Source organism: Entelurus aequoreus, linkage group LG08, assembly GCF_033978785.1.
Source record: "Entelurus aequoreus isolate RoL-2023_Sb linkage group LG08, RoL_Eaeq_v1.1, whole genome shotgun sequence".
Classification (NCBI taxonomy): domain Eukaryota; kingdom Metazoa; phylum Chordata; class Actinopteri; order Syngnathiformes; family Syngnathidae; genus Entelurus; species Entelurus aequoreus.
In genome coordinates, this window is record NC_084738.1 from 66157557 (window position 1) to 66183263 (window position 25707).

Here is a 25707-nt window from a genome sequence, read left to right on the forward strand (position 1 = left end):
GTGTGTGTATGTATGTGGACTTAAACAACTGGCTCTTTGTGTGTGTGTGTGTGTGTGTGTGTTTGTGTGTGCCTGTCAAAAGCCTCACTATAGTCACAATGAAGAGTATCACAGCGAGAGCAGCCGCGGCTCTGACCTGTCTGACATCATGGAAGAGGATGAGGAGGAGCTGTACTCAGAGATGCAGCTGGACGAGGGACGCCGACGCAACTCGCACAACACTCCCAAGGTGCACTTCTTTGCACGTACTTCTAAATAGTCAGACAGACTCACACCCATCCAAATACAACTTCTTGCTGGGAGTCCGCTGCACAGGCACAGATACTTCACTGCTGCCTTGCATTAGTCTGTGCTCAGGTTACATTAGCGTCTGTGCTCAGGTTACATTAGCAGTGTGCTCAGGTTACATTAGTGTGTGTGCTCAGGTTACATTAGTGTGTGTGCTCAGGTTACATTAGCGTGTGTGCTCAGATTCCACTATCGAGGAGGCACTTAACAAAGCCTTCATTTCTCTTACACCTCCTGCTGTAGTCAATAGAGATCGACCGATATGGTTTTTCAGGGCCGATAGCGATTATTAGTAATCAAGGAGGCCAATGAGCGACGTTTGGAGTCAATATTAATTTGCAGTAAAAGGGATATAAACATGAATAGTATTCGTCAGTAAACAGCTGGACAAGACATTAAGTTGTTAAAATAAATAAAGACTGTGTGTAATCTATAAAATAGTGTACACTATTAGTGGGCATGTTGAGTGTGATTTACTAAGACTGTGTGTACAATTGTAAAGTGGTGCAGACCGCCTTATTGAAATGAGTATTTTGCGTGTACCATACGGTTCATCGCCATCATTTACTGCACATTCCTAACTGCGGGGGTTTATATGCAGGAGACATGTACCACTTTTTATGGGCAATTTAGAAGCAGTCCTGCACTGCATCTACATTGATATCATTTTTTGTTTTTTTTTACCGCCGAAGGTACTGTTATATATAGTTTTTTTTCCATATAAGAAATATTGTAATAATATATATTCTATCTGTAATAAACAATCATAATTAAAATGTACTAAAGGACACCAAAACGCATCAATTTAATTAATTTTAATAAATGCATTGAGTCCTCCAGCAGCTGTAATATTATAAAAGGATGTTGCTGAATGGACAATATGAGCAATATTTTTAAATTCGGAGCGTCCAAAATGTTGACACACGCAAACCTTTAGTAAATAAGACCCATAATGTTTTATGCGGCGCTAATGTTGTGTATAATCTATCATTAAAAAACATCGAACACCTTTATTAGGTGTGTCTAAGAGGAGCATCAACATTTTATAAAACATCTCCTGGGAAAATTGGTCAAAATATGTCACATCACAATAACTCATCTACTCCATTTTATACACTTGTATAACACTTTATGGATTGTATACATTGTAAGGTTTCCTCCTGAAATATTGTGAACATTTAAATAAAAACAATTGTGGGCTCCTTCACCTAGAATTATAGTTGAGACATTTTTCAAGATGGCTGACATAATTTCTTCCTGGATGTTACAGAAAGTATGAGGTGTCAGCTGCTGCATGCTCTTCTTTACTTACAGTCGTGCTCATAAGTTTACCTACCCTGGGAGAATTTATTCTTTCTTGACCATTCTTCAGAGAATATGAATGATAACACAAAAACCTTTCTTCCACTCATGCTTAATGGTTGTGTGAAGCTATTTATTGGCAAACAACTGTGTTTACTCTTTTTAAATCAAAAGAAAGTACCCAAATGACCCTGATCAAAAGTTTACATACCCCAGTGACTTTGATCTGATAACATGCACAAAAGTTGACACAAACAGGTTTGAATGGCTAACAGTGTTTCCCATAAACTGCCAAGATACCTGTGGCGGTGGGGGCGTGGCTATGGGCGTGTTCACCATGACATCATCGAGTATTTTGCATAATTTACTACAATGATATGATTTTCTCTAAAAAGGCTCAAAAAATGTATACTTACTAATTAATAATAACAGTTTTGTTTTAAACGTCCATCCATCCATCCATCCATCCATCCATTTTACAATATAATTACAACACTTTATGTACATATTTATATACAGATTTGAACAATAAGTTATTCACTGAAATATATTTATTAATTGTGGTTCTTACAAAAAATATATCTTATAAAATATAAAAGCTAAAATGTCTCTTAAAGCTCTGCCCCTTTAATTAGTGCATACTAAATAATTTAACTTTAGCCTACTACTACAACCATATTATTTACCAGCAACATAAAGTGAAACAGAGGCAGAGGTGTCCTGCCACAGTCAGTAACAAATAAACAGAAAACAGTAGTGGTCAAATACAAATAAGGCAACAAGAGAAATATCCTACACTTCTCTTTTGTAAAGTAAATCTGAACAGCCTATATGGGCATCTACATCAACTATATGATTTGCCTGAGAAGCTGGACAGGACAAAAATATATATATATATTTTTTTTTTTTTTTTTTAAATTTGTGGCGGACGTAATTCTTTCGTGGCGCCACAAATAAATGAATGTGTGGGAAACACTGGCTAATCAAGGTTCCAATCCTCACCTGTGACCTGTGTGTGTATAAAAGGTCAGTGAGTTTCTGGTCTTCTGACAGACCATTGCATCTTTCATCCAGATGTTTCTAGATTCTGAGTCATGGGGAAGGCAAAACAATTGTCAAAGGATCTGCGAGAAAAGGTAATTGAACTGCATAAAACAGGAAAGGGGTATAAAAAGATATCCAAGGAATTGAGAATGCCCATCAGCAGTGTTGAAACGCTGATTAAGAAGTGGAAAATGAGGGATTCAGGTAGACCAGCAAAGATTTCAGCCACAACAGCCAGGAAAATTGTTCAAGATGCAAAGAAAAATCCACAAATAACTTCAGCTGAAATACAGGACTCCCTGAAAAATGGTGGTGTGGCTGTTTCAAGATGCACAATAAGGAGGCCCTTGAAGAAAAATGGGCTGCATGGTCGAGTCGCCAGAAGAAAGCCATTTCTGCGCAAATATCACAAAGTATCCCGCTTACATTACGCCAAACAGCACAGAGACAAGCCTCAAAACTTCTGGAACAAAGTAATTTGGAGTGATGGCAATAAATAGCTTCACACAACCATTAAGCATGAGTGGACGAAAGGTTTTTGTGTTATCATTCATATTCTCTGAAGAATGGCCAAGAAATCATAAATTCTCCCAGGGTATGTAAACTTATGAGCACGACTGTATATAATCATCTCATATTTGTCAAGACATTTACACAAAGTTTGCAATTTTGGCAGAAATATATTTTCTGTCTTCTTCACGTCCATCCATCTCTGTCGCGTTATTTGATTGAATGACGGAACATGAAACACGTGGCGCTCCTTTAATGAGCCCTACGCTCCTGAGTGTTGCGGACGGAGAATTGTTGTGCAACTCCGTCGCTGCAGTAGCCAAAACAAACAAAACAGGAGGAAAGAAAGACAAAAACTGGATGTCCAGGACAAAAAAATTAAAGTAAGAGGAGACCTCGTACTGCAGTGCGACCAGCGCTGTGTTGGAAGGAGAGAAAGGGGGTGTGGCAATATCAGCATTGAAGTCAAATAAATGTCAAATATGAAAACATATTTGGGGAGAATGATTGACAATGAGAGTCATTTGTATTCTGAAATGATCCATCAAAAAGGTAACTGGTGCTTGAGCAGTGGCTACTTCACTAATGATTCACGTTTTAAATACTGCTACATCGGTCGATCTCTAGCAGTCAATGATTCCAATTGTAGTTTTTGGTAAGAATACACGTTCTGGTGGGCTTGTTTGTGTGCGTTTGCGTGTGCGTCAGTGTGTACGTGTGTTCCTGCGTGCCTGTCTGCGAGCGCTGCATGGGTTTGTTTACGTACCACTTGTTGGAGTACGTCAGTGCACATTCGTCCACACACGCCCGGAGAGTGAGCTGGTCTGCTGGGACGGCGTGCGGAGACTTCATGTTTTACGTCTGTCTGCGTTGTAGTCCGCTAACCCCTCGGGAGGCCGTCACCAGCGCGACGGCGGCAGGAGGATCCACCATGGCGGCCCGCAGCCTCAGAGACCGCCTCTCGCCGTCCCTGCCATTGGTCAGTAAAGACTTTAGCTTTCTTCCCAATGTTCACACAACGAGATTTTGAACCACAGGATTAAACATGAGCTACTGAATGACCATCGGTATGGGTTCAGGATTAATCGATCTACATCCCTAGCAGTGATGGATTTTGTAGAAAACATAGCTACAGCAATAGAAAAAAAGCAACACACTGTTGGTGTATTTATTGACTTATGTAAAGCTTTTGACACAATCGATCATACCTTCTGCAAAAATTGGAAAACTATGGCATAAGAGGTGTTTCACAACAGTGGTTAAGTAGTTATTTAAGTAATAGATCTCAATATGTGGGAATTAATAAGACTAAATCACAGCCAAGAAAAGTAACATGTGGGGTTCCACAAGGCTCTGTATTGGGACCTAAGTTATTTATACTTTATTTAAATGATATTTGTTCAGTATCTAATAAATTGAAATTAGAGATGTCCGATATTATCGGCTGATAAATACTTTAAAATGCAATATAGGAAATTATCTGTATCAAAAAGTAAAATGTATGACTTTTTAAAACGCCGCTGTACGGAGTGGTACACGGACGTAGGGAGAAGTACAGAGCACCAATAAACCTTAAAGGCACTGCCTTTGCGTGCCGGCCCAATCACATAATACCTACGGCTTTTCACACACACAAGTGAATGCAAGGCATACTTGGTCAACAAGTCACACTGAGGGTGGAGGTATAAACAACTGTAACACTGTTACAAATATGCGCCGCACTGTGAACCCACACCAGACAAGAATGACAAACACATTTCGGGAGAACATCCGCACCGTAACACAACATAAACACAACAGAACAAATACCCAGAACCCCTTGCAGCACTAACTCTTACGGGGCGCTACAATATACACCCCGCGCTATCCCCTACCCCACCCCTTCCCCCCCACCCCCCACCTCAACCCCGCCCACCTCAACCTCCTCATGCTCTCTCAGGGAGAGCATGTCCCAAATTCCAAGCTGCTGTTTTGAGGCATGTTAAAAAAAATAATGCACTTTGTGACTTCAATAATAAATATGGCAGTGCCATGTTGGAATTTTTTTCCATAACTTGAGTTGATTTATTTTGGAAAACCTTGTTACATTGTTTAATGCATCCAGCGGGGCATCACAACAAAATTAGGCATAATAATGTGTTAATTCCACGACTGTATATATCGGTATCGGTTGATATCGGAATCGGTAATTAAGAGTTGGACAATATCGGAATATCGGATATCGGCAAAAAAGCCATTATCGGACATCTCTAATTGAAATGTATTATGTTTGCAGATGATACAAATGTACATTGTTCAGGAGAAGCTCTTGAAGGAAGTGTTGACCATAATAGCGGTTATAAATAAATGATAAATGGGTTATACTTGTATAGCGCTTTTCTACCTTCAAGGTACTCAAAGCGCTTTGACAGTATTTCCACATTCACCCATTCACACACACATTCACACACTGATGGCGGGAGCTGCCATGCAAGGCGCTAACCAGCAGCCATCAGGAGCAAGGGTGAAGTGTCTTGCCCAAGGACACAACAGACGTGACTAGGATGGTAGAAGGTGGGGATTGAACCCCAGTAACCAGCAGCCCTCCGATTACTGGCACGGCCACTCTACCAACTTCGCCACGCCGCCCCCGGTTGAGTTGCTTCAGCTAAAAACATGGTTTGATATTATTAAGTTATCATTAAATTATAAGAAAACTAAATTTATGGTGTTTAGCGGTGCAAGGACAAATTGTGAAGCAAAATTTTAATTAAATCAAGTGGAAATTGATAAGAGTTTTCGAAACTAAGTTCTTGGGAATAATAATTGATCATAAATTATGTTGGAATTTGCATATTGAATATATAAAGGGATAAAATATCCAAATCCATTGATATTCTTTATAAAGTGAGACACATGCTGAATAAAAAATGTCTGCATATGTTATATTATTTTTAAATTTTTCCATATATTCAAAGTAAAGCCGCTGCTCCTCCACATCGAGAGGAGCCAGTTGAGGTGGTTCGAGCATCTGGTCAGGATGCCACCCGAACGCCTCCCTAGGGAGGTGTTTAGGGCACGTCCAACCGGTAGGAGGCCACGGGGAAGACCCAGGACACGTTGGGAAGACTATGTCTCCCGGCTGGCCTGGGAACGCCTCGGGATCCCCCGGGAAGAGCTGGACGAAGTGGCTGGGGAGAGGGAAGTCTGGGTTTCCCTGCTTAGGCTGCTGCCCCTGCGACCCGACCTCGGATAAGCGGAAGAAGATGGATGGATGGATGGATGGATATTTTTCCATATTTAACATATTGTGTTGAAGTTTGGGGAAATGTTTATTAAACAAACATAGACCCAATAATTAAACTTCAAAAAAGGGTAATTAGAATAATACACAAAGCGTGCTACTATGAACATACCAATCCAGTATTCATAAGTTCTAATGTGTTAAAATTTTCAGATATTGTGTTTTTAAAAACAATGGAAATTATGTTTCGAGTAAAGAACAACAGCCTTCCAGCTTGTATTCTTAGGTTATTTAAATTAAGAGGAGAAAACTATAATTTACGGGGGATATTGATTTTTGAAATATGCAAAGTAAGAACGAATATAAAATACAAATGTATTTCAGTTTTAGGAGTTAAACGGTGGAACAGGTTCAGTGATATGTTGAAGACATGTAGTTCTTTGTTAAGGTTAAAGAAAGCTTTGAAAGGTGAAAAAATGGAAAATTATAAAATATAGCAACGATTCCATTCATCCCATTGATTTTTTTAACGTTGATTTTCCAGGCGATCTAATTTTCAGTGAATGTATAGGATAGGCAAATAAAAGCCTTGGCTTCAGCCTATTCCTTTTTTGGTCATTCTTTTTCTTTTTGTGTGTGTATGTGTATGATTGTTAATATGTATAATGATAAATAAATGGGTTATACTTGTATAGCGCTTTTCTACCTTCAAGGTAGTCAAAGCGCTTTGACACTATTTCCACATTCACCCATTCACACACACTGATGGCGGGAGCTGCCCACCCATCAGGAGCAAGGGTGAAGTGTCTTGCTCAAGGACACAACGGACGTGACGAGGTTGGTAGAAGCTGGGGATCGAACCAGGAACCCTCAGGTTGCTGGCACGGCCACTCTCCCAGCCGCGTCACGCTGTACTGTGCTGTTAAATTGATCACACAAAATGGTTGATTATATGACCGAAATAAACGCATTTCATTCATTCATTCATTGTTTTGAAAAAACATTCTACGACAAAGTTAGCGATATTGCAGAAATAAGGTAAATATAACTCTTAACAAACATAACCATTAAAGTAAAATGAAATTTTTTAACTATGTTATCAAAACTCTGAAAAAAAATAATCATTTGAGGATAAATGTAATCCACTATTTTATTTCTAAATATGAGTAATAAAATACATGAGAAAAGGACTTGGAAAAAAATGCTTATATATTTTAGAGTTATTGATAGTGATTAAACACTGTTTAAAAAGAGTAAAAGGAAGGTTTGAGGCTAAATAGTTACCGTGTTTGGTAAAGCAGTAAGTAGGCGTGTTCTAGAAGGTTCCATGACGTTGTTAGCTAATGCTACAGCTAACAACGGCTAACAGGCAAATGTAGCACCTTTTCCCTCTCAAAACAGTCAGTGGCTTCATCGTCACTATTTTCTGAGGTGGCGTTTGCTGTTTGCTGTCGAGCCTTTCCGATGAAGATAAATACTTTAGTTGCGATAAAATCAGTAAACTTTCACAATAACGTTGGGGAAAGCTGCCAATATCCGAAAGTAGGCGGGGTTAGCTAGTTATCTGACTGCCAATTGGCCACAGTAAGCTGTCAATCAACTCCCCTCTGCTGTACACAAACGAATGTTTTCTTTTTTTTATTCGTATATTTTCCTAATAATCTTTTTAAAACGATAGTCAACATATCACTGACTTTTACAAAATATACTCAGTCCAAATTTAAATATCTTTTATAAAAATATGTTTTGTTATAAATTAAAAGCCACTGTTACGTATGGGTAGTTAGCATTAGCAATATGGTAGGCATATGTGTAAAATAAAAATAAAAATATTGATTTACATGAAACTAGAGGTGTCCGATAATATCGGCCTGCCGATATTATCGGCCGATATATGCGTTAAAATGTAATATCGGAAATTATCGGTATCGTTTTTTTTATTATCGGTATCGTGTGTTTTTTTATTAAATCAACATAAAAAACACAAGATACACTTACAATTAGTGCACCAACCCAAAAAACCTCCCTCCCCCATTTACACTCATTCACACAAAAGGGTTGTTTCTTTCTGTTATTAATATTCTGGTTCCTACATTATATATCAATATATATCAATACAGTCTGCAAGGGATACAGTCCGTAAGCACACATGATTGTGCGTGCTGCTGGTCCACTAATAGTACTAACCTTTAACAGTTAATTTTACTCATTTTCATTCATTACTAGTTTCTATGTAACTGTTTTTATATTGTTGTACTTTCTTTTTTATTTAAGAAAATGTTTTTAATTTATTTATCTTATTTTACTAATTTTTTAAAAAAGTACCTTATCTTCACCATACCTGGTTGTCCAAATTAGGCATAATAATGTGTTAATTCCACGACTGCATATATCGGTTGATATCGGTATCGGTTGATATCGGTATCGGTAATTAAAGAGTTGGACAATATCGGAATATCGGATATCGGCAAAAAGCCATTATCGGACATCCCTACATGAAACCAGTATTCTCAGACAGTTCTTGTAAAGACGATTCTACTGATAAAAGTACAATTTTCCTGTGTTAAAAAGTAAGAAAGTTATATATGGCGGCTAATTTGTGTCTTTATTACAAAAATAATTTTTGACACTGAAATTAAGTCACTGATTTTTTTGCATTTGAATTTTGTGAACTGATTTCTTTTTTTTTTTACATCAAATTATGCTGACAATTTTAGTGGGAAAAAAAATTTGGCAGCAAAATGTGTGTTTTAAAATTCAGTGTATTAAAATTTGTGTATAAAATTCAGTGTACGAAAATTCAGTAGATACAAATTCTGTATTTTAAAATTCAGTGTAAAATAATTCAGTGTAAAAAAAAATCAGTATATAAAAATTCAGTGTCAAATAATACAATGTGTTATTCAGTGTGTGTGCATATTTTGTGTCTTGGATGATTTTATTGTGTGTTTTGAAGACGGTCCCCGGGAGCGCCGCTCGCCCACCTACCTGGACGAGTCGGAGCCGGAGGAGTCATTCCGGGTGTTCGTGGCGCTCTTTGACTACGATCCTCTGTCCATGTCCCCCAACCCTGACGCGGCCGACGAGGAGCTGCCTTTCAAAGAGGGACAAATCATCAGGGTGAGAACTTTCAATCAATCAATCAATCAATGATCGTCAATCAAACGTACTCAACTCTTCAGCAACAATCCAAACTTTCTAGTCAAAATACAGAACTTATCAGACTAGTTGAGTTGTTTCTATTATGCTCAAGAAGTAAATAGTTTGCGCCCCCCCTCCACTCTCCACTGCGATTGTAAATAGTATCATTTGTCTATAAAATTGCTATAAGTACACCTCCGCATTACATAGTAAGTTTATTAACATTAAAGGAAACAACACAGCGGTCTTTCCTCGTCTCCCACCGTGACTATAAATAGTATCATTTGTCCATAAAATTGTTATAAGTACACCTCTGCATATAATTGTAAGTTTATTAACATTCAAGGAAACAACACAGAGGTCCTTCCTCGTCTCCCAGCGTGGTTAGAGTGAAGCCAAGTGCTACATACGCGTCATCGTATTCTGGGGGGCCCGCTCCACTATTTGAGAAGGACTGGCTTAGCAGGACTTTAAAAACTAAATCAGATTTTGTTTTATTTTTTTTACTAATGCTTTGTTTACGATGTATTGTTTACAATATATTGTTTACCAGTATATTCCTAAGTAGTTTAAACGGTTATATTGTGTACAGAAGTATTATTTACCAATGTATTGTTTACAGACATATTGTTTACTGACATATTGTTTACAGACATATTGTGTACTGACATATTGTTTATTGACATTTTGTTTATTGACATTTTTTACAGACATATTGTTTATTGACATATTGTTTACAGACATATTGTTTATTGACATATTGTTGTCCAGCATATTATTTACAGACATATTGTTTACAGACATTTTGTTTACACACATACTGTTTACAGACATATTGTTCATTGATGTATTGTTTACAGACACATTGTTTACAGTCATATTGTTTACAGAAATATTGTTTACAGACATTTTGTTTACAGACAGTGTTTACAGACATTTTGTTTATTGATGTGTTGATTACAAACATATTGTTTATTGGCATATTGTTTATTGATGTGTTGTTTACAGACATATTGTTTATTGACATATTTTGTTTTCCAGCATATTGTTTTCAGACATATTGTTGACAGACATACTGTTTATTGACATATTGTATATTGACATATTGTTTACAGACATTGTTTTCCAGCATATTGTTTACAGACATTTTGTTTACACACATACTGTTTACAGACATAATGTTTATTGATGTATTGTTTGCAGACACAATGTTTACAGTCATTTTGTTTACAGACATTTTGTTTACAGACATTTTGTTTATTGATGTGTTGTTTACAAATATATTGTTTATTGGCATATTGTTTACAGACATATTGTTTACAGACATATTGTTTATTGACATATTTTGTTTTCCAGCATATTGTTTTCAGACATATTGTTGACAGATATACTGTTTATTGACATATTGTTTACAGACATTGTTTTCAAGCATATTGTTTACAGATATATTGTTTGCAGACCTTTTGTTTACACACATACTGTTTACAGACATATTGTTTATTGATGTATTGTTTACAGACTCATTTTTTACAGTCATATTGTTTACAGACATTGTTTACAGACATTTTGTTTCCAGACATATTGTTTACAGACATTTTGTTTATTGATGTGTTGTTTACAAACATTGTTTATTGCCATATTGTTTACAGACATATTGTTTACAGGCATATTGTTATTGATGTGTTGTTTACTGACATATTGTTTCCAGACACATTGTTTACACAAATGTTGTTTACAGTCATATTGTTTATTGGCATATTGTTTACAGACATATTGTTTATTGATGTGTTGTTTGCAGACATATTGTTTCCAGACACACTGTTTACAGAACCATTGTTTACTCAAATGTTTTTTACAGACATATTGTTTACAGACATATTGTTTACGGATGCAGATATACGGGGACAAAGACACAGATGGCTTCTACCGAGGGGAAGTGCGAGGCAGGATGGGTCTGATTCCGTGCAACATGGTGTCTGAGATCCGTGCAGAGGATGACGAGACCATGGAGCAGCTCATCAAACAGGGTTTCCTGCCTCTCAGCACCCCGGTGGACAGACTAGGTACTGACCCAAAATATGGTTGATGTCGTTGACTTATTCATTTAAGTGACACTTTGGTCTTTGATGGAGCTTACCTTTACCGCACATGTTGATGTTATTTGTAAGGAAATGTTTGGCTAGTTTTAATTTCTCTCTTCAAAGCTCTCCACATTTGAAATAATTCTTCATCCAGATCTGTCCTGAGATGTCCAATCAAAAGTCAGCATTGTGTCATGTGCCAGGCTGTTCATTGGCTCAGTCACTTTCACTTCCTGTTTGTTTTTGAAATGTATTTACTTACATGTCCCATACTACCTCAATCAACTCTTGGCTAAGTGTTCTTCTGTAAGACATGCCAATGATCTCATTTTTACAGTCCTTCAAATACATGTGAGACATACCAATGATCTCATTCTTACAGTCCTTCAAATTCATGTCAGACATACCAATGATCTCATTCTTACTGTCCTTCAAATTCATGTCAGACATACCAATGATCTCATTCTTACAGTCATTCAAATACATGTCAGACATACTAATGATCTCATTCTTATAGTCCTTCAAATTCATTTCAAACACATCAATGATCTCTTTCTTACAGTCCCTCAAATTCAAGTCAGACATACCAATGATCTCATTCTTACAGTCCTTCAAATTCATGTCAGACATACCAATGATCTCATTCTTACTGTCCTTCTAATTCATGTCAGACATACCAATGATCTCATTCTTACCGTCCTTCAAATTCATGTCAGATATACCAATGATTTCATTCTTACAGTCCTTCAAATTCATGTCAGACATACCAATGAGCTCATTCTTATAGTCCTTCAAATTCATGTCAAACATACAATGATCTCATTCTTACTGTCCTTCAAATTCATGTCAGACATACCAATGATCTAATTCTTACAGTCCTTCAAATTCATGTCAGACATACCAATGATCTCATTCTTACAGTCCCTCAAATTCATGTCAGACATACCAATGATCTCATTCTTACAGTCCTTCGAATTCATGTCAGACATACCAATGATCTCATTCTTATAGTCCTTCAAATTCATGTCAGTCATACCAATGATCTTATTCTTACAGTTCTTCAAATTAATGTCAAGTTATTGTTTCTGATGTTGCAGTACTGTATAGTACTATATTGTAAAGTATTGTATTATATAGTACTGTATTGTATTGTACTGTATAGTACTGTACTGTATAGTACTGTATTGTATAGTACTGTAATCTATTGTACTGTATAGTACTGTACTGTATAGTACTGTATTGTCTTGTATAGTACTGTATTGGCTTGTATAGTACTGTACTAATTGGACTTGAAAATAATATTCAAGGAAATGTGGTGAACTGTGATGATGTGACTTGCAGAGCAAAACAGGCGAGGTCTCCGTCGAGGTGAAGCCTCCAGGAGGATGGTGGCGTTGTACGACTACGACCCTCGAGAGAGCTCACCCAACGTTGATGTTGAGGTACCACCAACCTTTGCAACCTTTCTGCCAGCCGTAGAAATGATCAGTGTTGGATAGTTGCTCGCTACATGTAGCCACGCCACCTAGCTTCACTGCATTTCCCGCTATAGCATGACGCTAGTCTCGCTACTTTGTGAACAAGTGGAGATTCCTGCTGCTGAGCTATTTTTACACCCTTGTAGTGAGGTAGCATCCGTCAGAGCTACACGCTAAAAAGAAGCGAAAGAGAAGAGAAAAAGAAAAGAAAGAAAAGAGAGAGAGACCAGAGAAAGAAAAGATAGAAGAGAAAGAAAAGAGAGAGAAGAGAAAGACAAGAGAAGAGAAGTGAAATAAAATAGAAAGAGAAGAGAGAGGAGAAAGAGAAATAAAAAAGAGAGAAGAGATAGAAGAGAGAGGAGAAAGAGAAGAGAGAGAGAAGAGAATGAAAAGAGAGAGAGAATAGAAATAAAGAGAAGAGAGAGAAATAAAAGAGAGAGAGAAGAGAAAGAAAAGAGAGAGAGAAGAGAAAGAAAGAGAAGAGAGAAATAAAAAAGAGAGAGGAGAAAGAAAAGAGAGATATGAGAGATAGAAGAGAGAGGAGAAAGAGAAGAGAAAGAAAAAAGAGAGAAGACAAACAAAAAAGATAGAAAGGAGAAATAAAAGAGAGAGACGGAAGATAGAAGAGAGAGGAGAAAGAGAAGAGAAAAGAAAGAAAAGAGAGAGAAGAGAAAAAGAAAAGAGAGACAAGAGAAAGAAAAGGGAGAGAAGAGAAAGAAAGGAGAGAAGAGAAAGAAAAGAAAAAGAGAAGAGAGAGGAGAAAGAGAAAGAAAAAAAGAGAGAAGAGAAAGAAAAGAGAGATAGAAGAGAGAGGAAAAGGGAGAGAGAAGAGAGAGAAATGAGAGAGACGAGAGATAGAAGAGAGAGGAGAAAGATAAGAGAAAGCGAAAAGAAAGAAAAGAGAGAGAGAAGAAAAAGAAGAGAGAGACGTGATATAGAAGAGAGAGGAGAAAAGAAAGAGAAAAGAAGAGGAAGAGAAAGAAAAGAGACATAGAAGAAAAAGAGAGACTATAGATAGAAGAGAGAGAGGGGAACTACAGGAATCGCTACACAGCTCTAAAAGTAGCTAAGCTACCGCCAAGCTACTGGACATTGTACCTAAGCTACGTAGCTTAGCTACATGTAGCCTGTTACTGCCCATCACTGCTGGAGAGTAACTAGTAACATACTTACATTTAATGGAGAGTAACTAGTAACTTAGTTACATTTAATGGAGAGTAACGAGTAGCTTAGTTACATTTACCGGAGAGTAACTAGTAACTTAGCTTACTACCTTCCCCAAGGAGGTTTCCCATCACTGGGAATGATATCAATATATATATACATACACATATATACATACATATGTACATACATATATCTATACATATATATATATACATTCATATGTATATACATATATACATACATATATACATACATACTATATATACATACACACGTACATACATACAGTATATACATACGTATATACAAATGTACATACATATATACATGCATATATTTATATATAAGTCTGTCTTCTGATAGGCTGAGCTGACCTTCTGCACGGGTGACATCATTGCGGTGTTTGGTGACATCGACGAAGACGGCTTTTACTATGTGAGCGATTGATCTGTTGTCCAAACACCATGTTTACACTTTGGATGGAGAAGACGTAGTGTTGAACATTTCTTGTTTGTGTCCACATTTGCAATGCCAAACAATCCATGTGTTGACGGGAGTATCAATGGTCCTGATCGCAATGTTTCATCAGGGGGAGATCAATGGCCACCGCGGTCTGGTCCCCTCCAACTTCCTGGAAGAAGTGCCTGACGACGTGGAGGTGTACCTGACCGACACGCCCTCCCACTTCCCCCCTGAGGAGCCCGCCAACCGGCCCCCCGCCGCCAACTCGGTCGCTCCCGTCCCGGATCCCAAACGGGTACATCATCATCATCACCACCACCATCATCATCGCCGCGCTCAGCGCTAACGCTCATTCCGTCCTTTTCTCTCTCTTTCTCTCACTCTCTCTTTCTCCATCCCTCTCTCTCCCTCCCTCTCTCTCTCTCTCTCTCGCGCTCTCCTTCTCAATGTCCATATATGGAAGTATTGTTGACGCAAAACTATTTGCAAATGTGTACCTCAGTCTGTACTCCGATTCTCATGTCCGTGTGCTAATTTGCGTGTCTGTATCTCAATCTGTGTGTCCGTAAACAGATCCCCGTGTGTGTTTCAATTTGTGTGCGTGTGTATTTCACTTTGTGTGTGTAAAAAAAAATCTGTAGAAGGCAGAAGTGTCGCAAAAGTCACGTGTAAAAAGACAGCCAATCAGACGTCCTGCTTCACACAAACACACACTTTTTTTTACACACACACAGATCGAGATACGAACACACATATCTTACACGGCATGCAAAAGTCACATGTAAACAGACAGCCAATCAGAATTCCAGCTTCACAAAAATTTGAATACAGAGACAGACCCTTTTTTTTTTTTACACACACACACAAATCGTGATAAAGACACACAAATCTTACACGGCAGAAGTGTCGCAAAAGTCACGTGTAAAAAAACCAGCCAATTAGACGTCCTGCTTCACACAAACCTGAATACACACACACACACACACACACTTTTTTTTACACACACAGATCGAGATACGGACACACAAATCATACATGGAATGCAAAAGTCACATGTAAACAGACAGCCAATCAGAGTTCCTGCTTCACACAAATTTGAATACACTACCCTTTTTTATTACACACACACAAATCGAGATACGGACACACAAATCTTACACGGCAGAAAAGTCGCAAAAGTCACGTGTAATACGACAGCCAATCAGGGTTCCTGCTTCACACAAATCTGAATACACAGACATACATTTTGTACACACACACAGATCGCAATATGGATGGACAGATTAGTTTTTTACACACACACAAATCAAAATACGGACGTACAGATTTGTTTTTTACACACACACGCAAAAAGAAATACGGACACATCAATCTTACATGGCAGAAGTGTGGCAAAAGTCCCGTGTCAAAAGACAGCCAATCAGAGGTCCTGCTTCACACAAATCTGAATACACAGACACACCCTTTTTTTTTCCACACACACAAATCGAGATACGGACACACAATTCTTACATGGCAGAACTGCCGCAAAAGACATGTGTCAAAAGACAGCCAATCAGAGGTCCTGCTTCACACAAATTTGAATACACAGACACACACTTTTTTTTTTACACACACACAGATCGAGATACGGACAGACAAATCTTACACGGCATGCAAAAGCCACATGTAAACAGACAATTCTAAAAACACAATTCTTACATGGCAGAAGTGTCGCAAAAGACATGTGTCAAAAGACAGCCAATCAAGAGTTCCTGCTTCACACAAATTTGAATACACAGACACATCCTTTTTTTTACACACACACAAATCGAGATACGGACACACAAATCTTACACGGCAGAAGTGTTGCAAAAGTCACGTGTAAAAAGACAGCCAATCGGGGTTCCTGCTTTACACAAATTTGAATACACACACCCTTTTTTTACACACACACACAAATCGAGATCCGGACACACAACTCTTACACGGCATGCAAAAGTCACATGTAAAAAGACAGCCAATCAGAGTTCCTGCTTCACACAAATCTGAATACACACACACACACACTTTTTTTTTTACACACACACACCCACAAATCGAGATACAGACACACAAATATTACATGGCAGAAGTGTCGCAAAAGTCACATGGAAAAAGACAGTCAATCAGAGGTCCTGCTTGACACAAATCTGAATACACAGACACTACCCTTTTTTATTACACACACACAAATCGAGATACGGACACACAAATCTTACACGGCATGCAAAAGTCACGTGTAAACAGACAGCCAATCAGAGTTCCTGCTTCACACAAATTTGAATACACACACACACCCTTTTTTATTACACACACACAAATCGAGATACGGACACACAAATCTTACACGGCAGAAGTGTCGCAAAATTCACGTGTAAAAAGACAGCCAATCAGAGGTCCTGCTTCACACAAATCGGAATACACAGACACACACTTTTTTTTTACGCACATACAGATTGAGATACGGACACACACAAATCTTACACGGCATGCAAAAGTCACGTGTAAACAAACAGCCAATCAGAGTTCCTGCTTCACACAAATCTGAATACACACACACACCTTCTTCTTTTTTTACACACACACAAATTGTGATACGGACACACAAATCTTACACGGCAGAAGTGTCGCAAAAGTCACGTGTAAAAAGACAGCCAATCAAAGTGCCTGCTTCACACAAATCTGAATATACAGACACACCCTTTTTTTTTACACGCACACAAATCGAGATACAGACACACAATTCTTACATGACAGAAGTGTCGCAAAAGTCACGTGTAGAAAGACAGCCAATCAGAAGTCCTGCTTCACACAAATCTGAATACACAGACACACCCTTTTTTTTTACACACACACAAATCGAGATACGGACACACAATTCTGACATGGCAGAAGTGTCGCAAAAGCCACGTGTAAAAAGACAGCCAATCAGAGGTCCTGCTTCACACAAATCTGAATACACAGACACACACACACAGATCTAGATACGGACACACAAATCTTACAAGGACTGCAAAAGTCACGTGTAAAAAGACAGCCAATCAGAGTGCCTGCTTCACACAAATCTGAATACACAGACACACACCCTTTTTTTTACACACACACAGATCGAGATACGGACACACAAATCTTACACGGCATGCAAAAGTCACGTGTAAACAGACAGCTAATCATAGTTCCTGCTTCACACAAATCTGAATACACAGACATACCCTTTTTTTTACACACACACACACAAATCGTGATACGGACACACAAATCTTACACGGCCGAAGTGTCGCAAAAGTCACGTGTAAAAAGACAGCCAATCAGAGTGCCTGCTTCACACAAATCTGAATACACAGACACACACCCTTTTTTTTTACACACACACAGATCGAGATACGGACACACAAATCTTACACGGCATGCAAAAGTCACGTGTAAACAGACAGCTAATCATAGTTCCTGCTTCACACAAATCTGAATACACGGACACACCCTTTTTTTTACACACACACAAATCGAGATACGGACACACACATGGCAGAAGTGTCGCAAAAGTCACGTGTAAAAAGACAGCCAATCAGACGTCCTGCTTCACACAAATCTGAATACACAGACACACCCTTTTTTTTACACACACACAGATCGAGATACGGACACACAAAACTTACACGGCATGCAAAAGTCACGTGTAAAAAGACAGCCAATCAGAGGTCCTGCTTCACACAAATTTGAATACACAGACACACACTTTTTTATTACACGCACACAAATCGAGATATGGACACACAAATCTTACATGGCAGAAGTGTCGCAAAAGTCACGTGTAAAAAGACAGCCAATCAGAGTTCCTGCTTCACACAAATCTGAATACACAGACACACATTTGTTTACACACACACAGATCGCAAAATGGACGGACAGATTCGTTTTTCACACACACACACACGGATAGAAATACAGACACACATTGAAACGCGCACACACGGAACCAATTACACACACACAGATTGAGATACAGGCACACAAATTAGTACACGGACACGTGAATCAGATATCAGACGCACAGATTGAGAAACAGTTTTGCTACAACAATACTTCCACACCATCTCTGGCTTGCTTGTGTGTGTGTACGTGTGTGTGTGTGTGTGTGCGTGTGTGTGTGCGTGTTGTTTGTGGCTGTGGTGACCAACTAACAACCTCCCTTGCTGCTCCATCTGTGAAAAGGAAGTAGAACAAAGTGCAGTGTGACACCTTTCTAAGTCTCAGAGAAAGGAAGAAGCAAAGCCTGCATTGGACAGAGAGGCAAACGAGGCAAACGAGAGGACGCAGGCGCTGCGTGGAGGCGGGGGTTGTTCTTGCATGCTCATTCCTTCCATTTGTACCTCTTTGCACTCAACACCCTCGTGTGTTATTGTGTGCGGCAACAATAATGAGTAAGTGCTAATTGCTAACATTGACTGGAAGAGCATGCCTTTTTTGCTAAAAACCGATCCATTTTTGTAACGTTGTGATTCTGGGAAAGAGGCTTTGTTTCTTTCGTGTTTGTTGCACACACACACATCAATCGATTTTTTTCAGCGTCAAATTAACAACTGAGACATCCCAACTGTGTTGTTACAATGAACAATAAACAACAAATAAAAAGCAAGCAAAAAAAAAAACTTTTGATATTAAAAAAAAAAAAAAAAGCTTCCTTTGACACGATCTTGTTGTGTTGTTGTGTGTGTCGATGTTTTCATTGTGGTGCGGTGTGTTTTTCCTCTGATGGTGACTTACGCCGCTGCATTTTTCTTCCTTTTTTTTTCTCGCCTCACCCCGCTTGGCCAAACGACGACAAAGCAAAAACGGAGGGACAAAATGTTCATCTCACACCATCTGCCCCGCAGCAACTTGAGATACCAAAAGTCGCTGCTCTAAATTCCACAGATTTCTCCCTCGCACTTTGAACTTTTTCGCATTTCTTTCTATTCAAAGCGTATTTAAACCCACTTTTGGCTTGAATGCTGCAAGCGTCAAAGTGTAGTAAAAAGACAGCATTGCTAAATTGGATTGAAGGAGTGTAAATGTGACTTTTAAAGATATTTTATGACAAATAATTTCAATTTCATGGAAATTCATGAATAATGAACATGAATGGCAGCGATAAGGGAAATACTGACATGTAGCAGACATGGTATCTTCAGTTGGTGCTGACCTCCACGTGTCCGATGGCTTCCCTGATCAATGTTTCTTCCTCCTTCTGTGCCGTCTTTGCCTCTCAAATACACTCAGGACTTTCCCCTCTTCTACCTTCTTCATGTCTCATCCGACGCAGTACAGCACGACTACGTACACGCACACTTGCATATGCAGTACGCACAATTACATACACACGATTACGTATGTAAACAATTACAGACATGTACAACTACATATGCAGTACAATTACATATACTGTACATACAATTACATATACACACAATTTTGTATACAGACAATTACATACATATACAATTACATACACTGTCCATACAATTACATACACACGATTACGTATACAAACAATTACATATAGAGATGTCCGATAATATCGGCCGATAAATGCTTTAAAATGTAATATCGGAAATTATCGGGATCGTTTTTTTTATTATCGGTATCGTTTTTTTATTTTTTTTATTTTATTTTTTTATTAAATCAACATAAAAAACACAAGATACACTTACAATTAGTGCACCAACCCAAAAAAACTCCCTCCCCCATTCACACTCATTCACACAAAAGGGTTGTTTCTTTCTGTTATTAATATTCTGGTTCCTACATTATATATCAATATATATCAATATATATCAATATATATCAATACGTTCTGCAAGGGATACAGTCCGTAAGCACACATGATTGTGCGTGCTGCTGGTCCACTAATAGTACTAACCTTTAACAGTTAATTTTACTAATTTTCATTAATTACTAGTTTCCATGTAATTGTTTTTAAATTGTTTTACTTTCTTTTTTTATTCAAGAAAATGTTTTTAATTTATTTATCTTATTTTATTTTATTAATTTTAAAAAAAAGGACCTTATCGTCACCATACCTGGTTGTCCAAATTAGGCATAATAATGTGTTAATTCCACAACTGTATATATCGGTATCGGTTGATATCGGAATCGGTAATTAAAGAGTTGGACAATATCGGATATCGGCAAAAAGCCATTATTGTACATCCCTAATTACATACATATACAACTACATATACAATACAATTACATATACTAGAGATGTCTGATAATATCGGACTGCCGATATTATCGGCCGATAAATGCTTTAAAATGTAATATCGGAAATTTTCGGTATCGTTTTTTTTATTATCGGTATCGTTTTTTTTGTTTTTGTTTTTGTTTTTTTTTATTAAATCAACATAAAAAACACAAGATACACTTACAATTAGTGCACCAACCCAAAAAAAACTCCCTCCCCCATTCACACTCATTTACACTCATTCACACAAAAGGGTTGTTTCTTTCTGTTATTAATATTCTGGTTCCTACATTATATATCAATATATATCAATACAGTCTGCAAGGAATACAGTCCGTAAGCACAAATGATTGTGCGTGCTGCTGGTCCACTAATAGTACTAACCTTTAACAGTTAATTTTACTCATTTTCATTGATTACTAGTTTCTGTGTAACTGTTTTTATATTGTTTTACTTTCTTTTTTATTCAAGAAAATGTTTTTAATTTATTTATCTTATTTTATTTTATAAATTTAAAAAAAAGGACCTTATCTTCACCATACCTGGTTGTCCAAATTAAGCATAATAATGTGTTAATTCCACGACTGTATATATCGGTGTCGGTTGATATCGGTATCGGTAATTAAAGAGTTGGACAATATCGGATATCGGCAAAAAGCCATTATCTTACATCCCTAATTACATACATATACAACTACATATACAATACAATTACATATAATAGAGATGTCCGATAATATCGGACTGCCGATATTATCGGCCGATAAATGCTTTAAAATGTAATATCGGAAATTATCGGTATCGTTTTTTTTATTATCGGTATCGTTTTTTTTTTTTTTTTTTTGTTTTTTATTAAATCAACATAAAAAACACAAGATACACTTACAATTAGTGCACCAACCCAAAAAAACTCCCTCCCCTATTTACACTCATTCACACAAAAGGGTTGTTTCTTTCTGTTATTAATATTCTGGTTCCTACATTATATATCAATATATATCAATACAGTCTGCAAGGGATACAGTCCGTAAGCACACATGATTGTGCGTGCTGCTGGTCCACTAATAGTACTAACCTTTAACAGTTAATTTTGCTCATTTTCATTAATTACTAGTTTCTATGTAACTGTTTTTATATTGTTTTACTTTCTTTTTTATTCAAGAAAATGTTTTTAATTTATTTATCTTATTTTATTTTATTAATTTTTTAAAAAAGGACCTTATCTTCACCATACCTGGTTGTCCAAATTAGGCATAATAATGTGTTAATTCCACGACTGTATGTATCGGTATCGGTTGATATCGGTATCAGTAATTAAAGAGTTGGACAATATCGGAATATCGGATATCGGCAAAAAGCCATTATCGGACATCCCTAATTACATACATATACAACTACATATACAATACAATTATATATACTAGAGATGTCCGATAATATCGGACTGCCGATATTATCGACCGATAAATGCTTTAAAATGTAATATCGGAAATTATCGTTATCGGTTTCAAAAAGTAAAATGTATGACTATTTAAAACGCCACTGTACGGAGTGGTACACGGACTTAGGGAGAAGTACAGAGCAGTTGCGTCTCCCGATCATACTTGCCAACCCTCCCGATTTTCCCAGGAGACTAACGAATTTCAGTGCCCCTCCCGAAAATCTCCCGGGGCAACCATTCTCCCGGATTTCCCCCGATTTCCATCCAGACAACAATATTGGGGGCGTGCCTTAAAGGCACTGCCTTTGCGTGCCGGCCCAATCACATAATATCTACAGCTCTTCACACACACACTCCACACACACAAGTGAATGCAATGCATACTTGGTCAACAGCCATACAGGTCACGCTGAGGGTGCCCGTATAAACAACTTTAACACTGTTCCAAATATGCGCCACACTGTGAACCCACACCAAACAAGAATGACAAACACATTTCGGGGGAACATCCGCACCGTAACACAACATAAACACAACAGAACAAATACCCAGAACCCCTTGCAGCACTAACTCTTCCGGGACGCTACAATATACACCCCCCCGCTACCCCCTAAACTAAAACCCCGCCCCCCAGCAAACCCCGCCCACCTCAACCTCCTCATGCTCTCTCAGGGAGAGCATGTCCCAAATTCCAAGCTGCTGTTTTGAGGCATGTTAAAAAAAAATAATGCACTTTGTGACTTCAATAATAAATATGGCAGTGCCATGTCGGCATTTTTTTCCATAACTTGACTTGATTTATTTAGGAAAACCTTGTTACATTGTTTAATGCATCCAGCGGGGCATCACAACAAAATTAGGCATAATAATGTGTTAATTCCACGACTGTATATATCGGTATCGGTTGATATCGGAATCGGTAATTAAGAGTTGGACAATATCGGATATCGGCAAAAAAGCAATTATCGGACATCTCTAACATATACTGTACATACAATTACATATACACACAATTTTGTATACAGACAATTACATACATATACAAATACATATACAATACAATTACATATAATGTACATATACAAAACCAGTGAAGTTGGCACGTTGTGCAATTCGTAAATAAAAACAGAATACAATGATTTACAAATCCCTTTCCACTTATATTCAACTGAATAAACTGCAAAGACAAGATATTTAATGTTCGAACTGAGAAACTTCATTTTTTTTTGCAAATAATCCTTAACTTAGAATTTAATGGCAGCAACATATTGTAAAAAAAGTTCTCACAGGGGCATTTTTACCACTGTGTTACATGGCCTTTCCTTTTAACAACACTCCGTAAACGTTAAGGAACTGAGGAGACCAATTTTTGAAGCTTTTCAGATGGAATTCTTTCCCATTCTTGCTTGATGTACAGCTTAAGTTGTTCAACAGTCCGGGGTCTCCGATGTGGTATTTTAGGCTTCATAATGCGCCACACATTTTCAATGAGAGACCAGTCTGGACTACAGGCAGGCCAGTCTAGTACCCGCACTCTTTTACTATGAAGCCACGCTGTTGTAACACGTGGCTTGGCATTGTCTTGCTGAAATAAGCAGGGGCGTCCATGAAAAAGACGTTGCTTGGATGGCAACATATGTGGCTCCAAAACCTTCATGTACCTTTCAGCATTAATGGTGCCTTCACAGATGTGTAAGTTACCCATGCCTTGGGCACTAATACACCCCCATACCATCACAGATGCTGGCTTTTGAACTTTGCGCCTAGAACAGTCCGGGTGGTTCTTTTCCTCTTTGGTCCACAGTTTCCAAAAATAATTTGAAATGTGGACTCGTCAGACCACGGAACACTTTTCCACTTTGCATCAGTCCATCTTAGATGAGCTCGGGCCCAGCGAAACGTTTCTGGGTGTTGTTGATAAATGGCTTTGGCAATGCATAGTAGAATTTTAACTTGCACTTACAGATGTAGGGACCGACTGTAGTTACTCGCAGTGGTTTTCTGAACTGTTCCCGAGCCTATGTGGTGATATCCTTTACACATTGATGTCGCTTTTTGATGCAGTACCGCCTGAGGGATCGAAGGTCACGGGCATTCAATGTTGGTTTTCGGCCTTGCTGCTTACGAGGAGTCTGAACCTGTTCCCAATTAGCCTGTTCACCTGTGGGATGTTCCAAATAAGTGTTTGATGAGCATTCCTCAACTTTCTCAGTCTTTGTTGCAACTTGTGCCAGCTTTTTTTAAACAAGTTGCAGGCATCAATTTCCAACTGAGCTAATATTTGCTAAAAATAACAACGTTTCTCAGTTCGAACGTTAAGTATCTTGTCTTTGCAGTCTATTCAATTGAATATAGGTGGAAAATGATTTGCAAATCATTGTGTTCTGTTTTTATTTAGTATTTACACAATATGCCAACTTCACTGATTTTGGGTTTTGTACAATACAATTACATATACAGTATATACGATTATATACACATACGATTATGTATACAAACAATTACATACATATACAACTACATATACAATACAATTGCATACACACATAATTACTAGGGATGTCCGATAACGGCTTTTTGCCGATATCCGATATTCCGATATTGTCCAACTCTTTAATTACTGATACCGATATCAACCGATACCGATATCAACCGATATATGCAGTCGTGGAATTAACACATTATTATGCCTAATTTGGACAACCAGGTATGGTGAAGATAAGGTACTTTTTAAAAAAATTTGTAAAATAAGATAAATAAATTAAAAACATTTTCTTGAATAAAAAAGAAAGTACAACAATATAAAAACAGTTGCATAGAAACTAGTAATGAATGTAAATTAGTAAAATTAACTGTTAAAGGTTAGTACTATTAGTGGACCAGCAGCACGCACAATCATGTGTGCTTACGGACTGTATGCCTTGCAGACTGTATTGATATATATTGATATATAATGTAGGAACCAGAATATTAATAACAGAAAGAAACAACCCTTTTGTGTGAATGAGTGTAAATGGGGGAGGGAGTTTTTTTGGGTTGGTGCACTAATTGTAAGTGTATCTTGTGTTTTTTATGTTGATTTAATAAAAAAAAAAAAAAAACGATACCGATAATAAAAAACCCGATACCGATAATTTCCGATATTACATTTTAAAGCATATATCGGCCGATAATATCGGCAGGCCGATATTATCGGACATCTCTAATAATTACGTATTCAAACAATTATATACATATACAACTACATATACAACAACATTACATATACTGTACATACAATTACATACACACACGATTATGTCTACAATTGCATACATATACAACTA

The 25707-nt window shown here is 37.7% G+C and overlaps 1 protein-coding gene across 1 annotated transcript in view; it reads left to right on the forward strand.

Moving 5' to 3' along the window:
• The window catches only part of LOC133656425 (RIMS-binding protein 2-like), a 92629-nt gene that overhangs the window by 63661 nt on the left and 3261 nt on the right, over nt 1-25707 (forward strand). The window contains exons 15-21 of the mRNA XM_062057504.1: nt 83-229; nt 4021-4123; nt 9324-9487; nt 11403-11571; nt 12931-13031; nt 14598-14669; nt 14824-14991. Of these exons, the coding sequence (XP_061913488.1) occupies nt 83-229; nt 4021-4123; nt 9324-9487; nt 11403-11571; nt 12931-13031; nt 14598-14669; nt 14824-14991 (924 nt within the window). The remainder of the gene's footprint in view (nt 1-82; nt 230-4020; nt 4124-9323; nt 9488-11402; nt 11572-12930; nt 13032-14597; nt 14670-14823; nt 14992-25707) is intronic.